The following is a 10,218-nucleotide window of genomic DNA, read 5'->3' on the forward strand; positions in this document are numbered from 1 at the left end:
TTTAACAGTCTCACTTCTTCCCAATTAGGATAAACACTAAATACACAATTCAGCTCACTCTCAGAGTTTCATGGATTTTTCAAGAAGTTTTATTATTCCTTTGGGACATAGAAAACAACATGGAAACATTTATTACAGTGATCTTGATCATCTCTATTATTTTCTGGAGTCGTGTTCATGTTTCGTTCAGATTATTTCCGTCAGCATATTCTTTTGAATCCGAAATTATTTCTAATTATTTAAAAAAGAATTAAGCAAAACTTGTGATGCAAAATTCTACTAAAAATCATTCTGATCTGAAGAAAATATACAAAAATATTTGGTAAAAATCAGCAATCTAAAATATCAAAAGCAAGTCAAGTCATCACGTTACAACCTCGATCAGGAAGCGCAACACTTTATAGGCAAAACATATAAAGCACATTTCTTTCCTTAACAAAATTAATCAAATTCTTATGAAGGAAAATCATTTTCTCGATTACAAAAATAATGACTTTGTAATAATGACAATCCTTAATGATACAAGTTAAGCACAGTTCGTGACTAAAAGCATACAAATGATCAAAAGAAAATGTTTTAATGAACAAAATAGGTACATTCTTTAAGTACGAAAAAAATTCAAAAAGTTTCATGAATTTGGGAAAAAATCCTAAATCACAACAATAATCTGAACACTTAAAAAAAAATCATAAGAAATGCTAAATATTTCTTTGCCAAATTCTTATAAAATAAGCACATTTTTGGATTACGTAACAAAGAACATTAATTTTGAACATTCTTATTACAAATTATGTAAATTCCAAGTACAACATTTTTCTTTCAAAAGTCTTTTTTAGAATATCCTCCTGGGACCCAGCCCATTGAAAAATGTCCACTGTAGTGGACATTTTGTTAACATGCATCACCTTTGACTCTTTTGAGCTACTCTATCAATCCCTGATGTACAGAGGACCTCCTGGTCTTTCCAGTGACATGTCATTGGTTAAAATGTCATGCTGGGAAGTTCCTCTTTCTTTTCATCCAAAATGGCTGGCATACCAAAAACAACATGTTATAGAAGCAGGAGGAGAAGTCAAATATTGTTGAATAATTGTAATTTTTACCATGAAAATCATATATGTTCTTGTTTATTAACATGTGAGGAAATATATAATTAGTTCTGAAAGCAATTAAATAATTAAAGTTTTCTAATAACAGCCCTTTTATAAATGTCCATTCTAGTGGACGTCAGGACCGTCTTCATGGACTTAATGACTCAATATTGTTGCAGGAGACGGAACTGAAGCAGACATTTCCTGTACCAGATAGTTCAGGGAGATTCAGATGTAGAGCTCTCAGAGGATGAGAGAGATGAGGATTTCACACCTGGGATAGAAGAGGGTCAAGAGGAAGGGGGGAAAGATGCAGGAGGCTCCATGAGCGCACAGATACAGAGAGAGAGACAGATAGGGACGAGCTGGAGAGACATGTCCCTCTGTGGGCCAAGAGTAGCACGTATGACTTCTTGTTTTTATTTGAAGAGGAGCCATGAGAAATGAGAGTTGCCTCAGACAGCTTCGTTCCTCTGAGCAGGTCAAATGGAGACCACATCCATACAACTAGTCAAGATGACCCACAGCCCGTGACGACTGGAATCAATGAGGTACTTTCAGTACATCGACTACAAAGTCTTTGAAGATCTGGAAAGATTCACCAAAAACCAAACTAGTTTTTTATTGACCAAATAAACAGCAATGTTCAGATCAATGACTTATTCATGTTTTAAATAAAGGTGAATGTATTCTTGTATTAATATCACTTTATAACCACAATACGTTACATAGTCTATCTGTTAGTTGTGGCTGTCTTTTCAAACTAATATGATCCCGACGTCCTCTACAGTGGACATACTGTAACATTTTAAAATAAAATAAAATAAAAAAGTCTAAATGGCAAGATGTTTTTTTTAACCCTAAACAGGTAGGAAATCACAAACAAAAGGAAATTGGAAGACACTTTTTTTCCTCGGGTCCCAGGAGGATAGAATACATTTTAGAATAAGCAGAATTCTTGAAAATAGCTAAATTCTTACAAAATATAAAAGAATTCTTATCAAGTAACAAAATCCTGAACAATGAACATGTATAACAAAACTGAGCTAAGTACAGAAGAAAAAGAAATGTCCTAACTAAAACAAAAAACGAATTCTTACAAAATAAAAACAAGCACTTCATACCTTGCTCAAAATTCTCTATTTACAAAAAGATATCTCACTAACAAGACGAATTGTTGTTTTATAAACTGGATTTAGTTTAATTTCTTAATTGTATTTTTTTTTTAAATGACAAACACCAACCCACGGTGTGCTTGAGATCTACAAATCCAACACCAGATGGTGCTGTCACACATTCCTCCTCTTATCTTTGTGCAGAAATCACCACTTTTGAATCAAACATTAGGTATTAGTACTGATTTTAGGGGGGATTTGCCTAATTTTAAATTATATATGTAACATTATTCTGCTACACATTCCCTCATCGGCCCGGCCTGTCTTTGGTTTCAAACTGCACTCACTGATTGGACTTTTCAAAATAAAACAAACTTGTAATGTTTTTAAGGATCTTCATCTTCAGTGGGTACCAATGGGCTTGGAGCTGACAGGAAGTCAGGAAACATGAGGCACTCACACATTGCTGGTGACTTTCAGAGTAAAAACAGAAAGCTATATTTTCTAACGTTGGTTAAAAGCTATAAGAGCTGATGAACCCATGTGTGTGAGAGGAGCTCCTTGGAGCTGCTACTCTGCTCCCTGAGCTCCTTCCTCTTCAGCAGGAACACCCAGGTAATCATAATACAGCTCAATGTCCTCCTTTCGGCTCGGCCTCCGCCCCCTGGTGGCCTGGAGAGACATGACAGCACACAGTGAGACTTCCTGCATCACTCCTGTTCAATAACACACACTGTTTCATTCAGTCAGTGGAACAACAACATGTTTCAGTACCTCATCATCCAGTCAGTGGAACAACAACATGTTTCAGTCCCTCATCATTCAGTCAGTGGAACAACAACATGTTTCAGTCCCTCATCATTCAGTCAGTGGAACAACAACATGTTTCAGTCCCTCATCATTCAGTCAGTGGAACAACAACATGTTTCAGTCCCTCATCATTCAGTCAGTGGAACAACAACAACAACATGTTTCAGTCCCTCATCATTCAGTCAGTGGAACAACAACATGTTTCAGTCCCTCATCATTCAGTCAGTGGAACAACAACATGTTTCAGTACCTCATCATTCAGTCAGTGGAACAACAACATGTTTCAGTACCTCATCATTCAGTCAGTGGAACAACAACATGTTTCAGTCCCTCATCATTCAGTCAGTGGAACAACAACATGTTTCAGTCCCTCATCATTCAGTCAGTGGAACAACAACATGTTTCAGTCCCTCATCATTCAGTCAGTGGAACAACAACATGTTTCAGTCCCTCATCATTCAGTCAGTGGAACAACAACATGTTTCAGTCCCTCATCATTCAGTCAGTGGAACAACAACATGTTTCAGTCCCTCATCATTCAGTCAGTGGAACAACAACATGTTTCAGTACCTCATCATTCAGTCAGTGGAACAACAACATGTTTCAGTCCCTCATCATTCAGTCAGTGGAACAACAACATGTTTCAGTCCCTCATCATTCAGTCAGTGGAACAACAACATGTTTCAGTCCCTCATCATTCAGTCAGTGGAACAACAACATGTTTCAGTCCCTCATCATTCAGTCAGTGGAACAACAACATGTTTCAGTCCCTCATCATTCAGTCAGTGGAACAACAACATGTTTCAGTCCCTCATCATTCAGTCAGTGGAACAACAACATGTTTCAGTACCTCATCATTCAGTCAGTGGAACAACAACATGTTTCAGTACCTCATCATTCAGTCAGTGGAACAACAACATGTTTCAGTCCCTCATCATTCAGTCAGTGGAACAACAACATGTTTCAGTCCCTCATCATTCAGTCAGTGGAACAACAACATGTTTCAGTCCCTCATCATTCAGTCAGTGGAACAACAACATGTTTCAGTCCCTCATCATTCAGTCAGTGGAACAACAACATGTTTCAGTCCCTCATCATTCAGTCAGTGGAACAACAACATGTTTCAGTCCCTCATCATTCAGTCAGTGGAACAACAACATGTTTCAGTCCCTCATCATTCAGTCAGTGGAACAACAACATGTTTCAGTCCCTCATCATTCAGTCAGTGGAACAACAACATGTTTCAGTACCTCATCATTCAGTCAGTGGAACAACAACATGTTTCAGTCCCTCATCATTCAGTCAGTGGAACAACAACATGTTTCAGTACCTCATCATTCAGTCAGTGGAACAACAACATGTTTCAGTACCTCATCATTCAGTCAGTGGAACAACAACATGTTTCAGTCCCTCATCATTCAGTCAGTGGAACAACAACATGTTTCAGTACCTCATCATTCAGTCAGTGGAACAACAACATGTTTCAGTCCCTCATCATTCAGTCAGTGGAACAACAACATGTTTCAGTCCCTCATCATTCAGTCAGTGGAACAACAACATGTTTCAGTCCCTCATCATTCAGTCAGTGGAACAACAACATGTTTCAGTCCCTCATCATTCAGTCAGTGGAACAACAACAACATGTTTCAGTCCCTCATCATTCAGTCAGTGGAACAACAACAACATGTTTCAGTCCCTCATCATTCAGTCAGTGGAACAACAACATGTTTCAGTACCTCATCATTCAGTCAGTGGAACAACAACATGTTTCCGTACCTTGCAGTAGAAGTAAAGTCCGATGGTCACCAGCAGCACCAGCAGCAGAGTCAACGGCAGGACGACGGCTCGGATGATAAAAGGTTCTGGATCTGATGGAACACAAGGAGAGCATCACATCAAGAGTCAGCAAACACACAGAGACCTGAACCCACTTCAGCATGGAGACTCCTCTCTACAGTTATATTACAATAAACTACATCCTCTTAAGATCTTCATTCAACCCCAACCCTTTCTCCTGTTCATACCAGACAGTAGGACTGTAGGGAGAAGCTGCTAGCTGTATCTGTTGAACACTCAGTACTCATGGCAATACTCCAATGTAAACTACAGCTGACTGGAGAATGTGTGTTCTGGATTCATGTCTTCACGGTTCATTGCACTTATTGTACGTTGCTCTGGAAAGCTACATGTGATGTAAGGGTGTGACTGCTTCAGGGCTCACAGTAAAACACTCAGTCCTCACCAGCGCTCTCATGGGGAGCATCACGCTCCGTCCTACAGTAAACTCTAACAGCTCACCTGTGACGGTGACGGAGAGCAGACGGCTCTCAGAGGAGGAGTCCTGAGAAACGTGATAAACACAGCTGTAGTTTCCCTGGTGGGCGGGCTCTGCAGCCGGGAACAGGAAGTGGGCAGAGTGATTGACAGCTGGCTGGGTGTAGTTGTGAGTGGAGGAGCTGAGCAGGAAGGAGCCTCCTGTGTACTGAGGCTGGATGGAGCAACTGATGCTGAAGGTGGAGCCTCTGAACACCTGGAACCCCTGCTGCTGGGCCCCGGAGACTCCGTACATGGAGGAGGACACAGAGATGTTGGGCTGAAACAGCAGGTCTGGAGGAGAGAGAGAGAGAGAGAGAGAGGAGAGAGAGAGAGAGAGAGAGAGAGAGAGAGAGAGAGAGAGAGAGAGACACAGATTTTTTTTTTTTTGATTTTTCAAACCACTTTTATTCACAAAGCAAATAACCAAACAGACACATTGTCAGTTCAGACAACGACTGAAAATAAGGTCCTCATTCTTCACAGAACACAAAGCATTTTTAAAGCACCACATGGCCTCAAATTCTCCCACATTTTTTGTTAAGCAAAAGTAACCGTAGTCCGCTTTCAGTCTTGCTTTAACCATCCGCTTGAAAATCAAAACTGCATCGGTATCCAATGATTCCGCAACTTTATTCCTCCTGCTGAGGTAAATGGCCATTTTAGCCTGCCCCAACAACACATTCAAAAAGCTGACTTTTGCACTTTTGCTTCTGACTGTACCTACAACCCAAAATGAACATTGACTTAGAAAAAAACACATTAAACAAAATCAACATCTGAGTGAGTAACTCAAAAAGACAAAGGAGTCGACCACATTCCGTAAAACAATGAAAAATGTTTTCCCTCTGTTCACAGAAAGGACAGGCGTCAGACACTGTAGGGTTGATCACTGAACGCATTGACAGCTACCGCAGCGTGGAGAGCCCTCCACTGGAGGGCTCTCCACGCTGGTCCCCCCCCCAATCTGATCAATGATGACATGTATAGCCGCATGTCATCATTTCAGCGCTGGTTGTCTTGGTGGTGCCCAGCAAACAATGTGGGCTTCGTGAATAATTGGACAGCCTTCTGGGGAAAACCTGGTCTGATGAAGAGAGACGGCATTCATCCTACTTTGGAAGGTGCAAATCTCATTCAGCAAACATTTCAGGGCTTTGTGGACTTAATCCATGACAAACTGGAGTTGAGACCAGGAGGCAGAGTCGCAGTCTTACACGCTTCTCTGCGCTCTCTCCTAGGCAGTCATCCATAGGAATCCCGAACCCAATAAAATACCCAATATTAACGGTGTGTGTGTCTGCCCAAGGACAATTTAAGGTAAAACCTAATAGAGGTGTCATACATAATAACCTAATCAAAGTAAATGTAACAACTACTACAGTGCAACAAAACAGGAAGATTAAATGTGGTCTCTTAAACATAAGATCTCTAGCATCTAAAGCAATACTGGTAAATGATTTAATATCAGATTATAATATTGATATATGCTGTCTCACTGAAACTTGGTTGAGACATGAAGAATATGTCAGCATAAATGAGGCCACTCCACCCAGCCATATCAATACTCAGATTGCCCGAGGCACGGGCCGAGGAGGTGGAGTTGCAGCAATCTTTGACTCAAGTTTACTTATCAATACTAAACAAAAATTAAATGATACCTCCTTTGAAAGCCTCGTTTTTAGTCTTACGCATCCGACCTGGAAAACTGTGCAGCCAATCTTATTTGTTACAGTGTACCGTGCACCAGGTCCTTATTCAGAATTCTTATCAGAATTCTCTGAGTTTTTATCAGCTTTGGTACTTAAAACAGATAAAGTAATTATCGTAGGTGACTTTAATATTCATGTTGACGATGATAAAAATAGCCTTACTGTTGCATTTAACTCTATATTAGATTCTGTTGGTTTCTGTCAGAGTGTAAATAAACCAACCCACTGCTATAATCACTCTCTTGACCTTGTTCTGACTTATGGTATTGAAATTGAGCAACTATTAGTCGAACCGCATAATCCTGCTTTATCCGACCATTTCTTAGTAACTTTTGAAGTACTGTTACTAGACTACAAAGCATTAGCCAAAAGCTCCTGCAGCAGAAACCTATCTGTTAGTGCTATAGCCAAATTTAAGGAAGAGATTCCACCAATACTTAACTCGATAGCATGTCTGCATGTAGGGGAGGAAACTTATACAAAATGTACACCACCCCAAATTGATCATGTTGTTGATAGTGCTACAGATGCGCTGCGAATAAAATTAGACTCTGTTGCTCCTTTGAAAAAGAAGAAAATAAAACAACATAGATTAGCTCCATGGCATAATGCCGAAACCCGCAAAATAAAGCAAAAGTCGAGACAACTTGAAAGGATATGGCGTTCCACTAAACTTGAAGAATCTTGTTTAATTTGGCATATTACTCTCAATGAATATAAGAAAGCACTGCGTAAAGCGAGAGCAGCATACTACTCTTCATTAATAGATGAGAATAAGAATAATGCAAGATTTCTTTTCAGCACTGTAGCCAGGCTGACAGAGAGCCACAGCTCGACTGAGCCTTCTATTCCCATAGCACTCAGTAGGAATGATTTTATGTGCTTTTTTAACGATAAAATTGTTACTCTTAGAAACAAAATCAATGACCTCTTGCCTTTGACCAGTATAGTGTTATCAACAGCTCCCGGAAACGTAAGTTCTAATATTACACTAGATAGTAAACTAGAATGCTTTTCAGCCATAAACCTTGAACAATTAAATTCAATGATTCTCTCTTCTAAACCATCAACGTGTATCTTAGACCCGATTCCAACTAAGCTGTTAAAAGAAGTTTTTCCATTAATTAGCACTTCTTTATTAAATATTATGAATATGTCTTTATTATCAGGCTATGTTCCACAATCATTCAAAGTAGCAGTGATAAAACCGCTTCTTAAAAAGCACAACCTCGATCCAGAGGTTTTAGCCAACTATAGACCTATTTCTAATCTTCCGTTCCTCTCAAAAATTCTTGAGAAAGCAGTCGCAAAACAGCTGTGTGATTACTTAAAAAACTATGATTTATTTGAAGATTTTCAGTCTGGCTTTAGAACACAACATAGCACAGAGACAGCTCTGGTTAAAGTCACAAATGACATTCTAATAGCCTCTGACAAGGGACTTGTCTCTATTCTTGTCTTGCTCGATCTCAGTGCTGCATTTGATACTATCGACCATGATATCCTATTGCAAAGACTAGAGCACTTAGTTGGCATACAGGGAACTGCTTTAGGCTGGTTTAGGTCTTATCTATCTGAACGCTCTCAGTTTGTACGTGTCAACGATGAATCTTCCATGCAAACCAAAGTGAGCCATGGAGTGCCACAGGGCTCAGTGCTCGGACCTATTTTGTTCACCCTATATATGCTTCCGTTAGGCAATATTATAAGGAATCATTCTGTAAACTTTCATTGTTATGCGGATGATACTCAACTATATTTATCAATCAAGCCTGATGAAATTAATCATCTAAATAAAATTCAAGACTGCCTCAAGGACTTAAAAACGTGGATGACCTTACATTTTTTGATGTTAAACACGACCAAAACTGAAGTTATTGTACTTGGCCCGAAGAATCTACGAAACAAATTATCTAAAGATATATTAACTATGGATGGCATTAATTTGGCCTCCAGTGAGACTGTAAGGAATCTTGGTGTTATATTTGATCAGGATTTATCCTTTAACGCCCACATCAAATCAATTTCAAGGACCGCCTACTTCCATCTACGTAACATTGCAAAAATCAGGCATATCTTGCCTCAAAACGATGCAGAGAAACTACTCCATGCATTTGTTACTTCAAGGCTGGATTATTGTAACTCCTTATTATCAGGGTGTACCAAGAAGTCAGTCAAGTCGCTTCAGCTGATTCAAAATGCTGCAGCTCGTGTACTAACCAGAGTTAGGAAAAGGGACCACATTACTCCTGTTCTGGCTGCCTTACACTGGCTCCCTATAGAACACAGGATAGAATTTAAAATTCTTCTTCTCGCCTACAAAGCCCTTAATGGGCAGGCGCCATCTTACCTTAAAGAACTCATTATACCCTACTGTCCTACTAGGGCATTGCGTTCCAAGAATGCAGGGTTGTTGGTTGTTCCTAGAGTCTCTAAAAGTACAATGGGAGCCAGAGCCTTTTCTTATCAAGCTCCACTTTTGTGGAATCAGCTTCCAGTTTGTGTTCGGACGGCAGACACCCTATCCGTTTTTAAGAGTGCGCTTAAGACCTTCCTTTTTGATAAAGCTTATAGTTAGGGCTGATTAGATTCAGCCCCTAGTTTTGCTGATATAGGCTTAGTTTGTCGGGGGACATCTTACTTCTTCCTTCTCTCTGTCTATACCTGTGTACTCTCATGTTCCGAATAACCCAGCTTCCCCAAATGTCTTTCTTTTTGGTGTCTATATACGCCGGGATCCGGAGTCATGGATGATCCTGCGGTCATGTGTCATGGATTGCGAGTCCTGGATCTTGAGTCGTGGCTGCGGTCCTGGATCATAAGTCCTGGATGGATATCCTCGTGGATTCATCTTCCTATTATACACACATGCATTTCAAAACATTTGGACTACCTATGTTGCAAATGTATTATCTTTTCAATTTACACACGGCATCTATTGCACGTCTGTCCGTCCTGGGAGAGGGATCCCTCCTCTGTTGCTCTCCCTGAGGTTTCTCCATGTTCCCCTTTAAACTGTGGGTTTTCTCTGGAAGTTTTTCCTTGTACGATGTGAGGGTCTAAGGACAGAGGGTGTCGTGTTGTCATACTGATATTCTGTACAAACTGTGAAGTCCACTGAGACAAATGTAACATTTGTGATATTGGGCTATATAAATAAACATTGATTGATTGATT

At 39.9% G+C, this 10,218-nt stretch overlaps 1 protein-coding gene across 1 annotated transcript in view; it reads right to left on the bottom strand.

Annotated features, from left to right (window-relative positions):
- Positions 1 to 174: 174 nt before the first annotated feature.
- Positions 175 to 10,218, bottom strand: part of LOC307022815 (scavenger receptor cysteine-rich type 1 protein M130-like) — a 46,430-nt gene continuing 36,386 nt past the window's right edge. Inside the window, exons 8-10 of the mRNA XM_079655707.1 lie at positions 5,315 to 5,623; positions 4,793 to 4,884; positions 175 to 2,878 (exon numbers count right to left, since the gene is read on the bottom strand). Coding sequence (XP_079511833.1) covers positions 2,777 to 2,878; positions 4,793 to 4,884; positions 5,315 to 5,623 — 503 coding nt within the window. The 3' untranslated portion in view covers positions 175 to 2,776. The remainder of the gene's footprint in view (positions 2,879 to 4,792; positions 4,885 to 5,314; positions 5,624 to 10,218) is intronic.

The sequence above is a fragment of the Notothenia rossii genome (assembly GCF_949606895.1).
Source record: "Notothenia rossii genome assembly, chromosome: 10".
Lineage (NCBI taxonomy): Eukaryota > Metazoa > Chordata > Actinopteri > Perciformes > Nototheniidae > Notothenia > Notothenia rossii.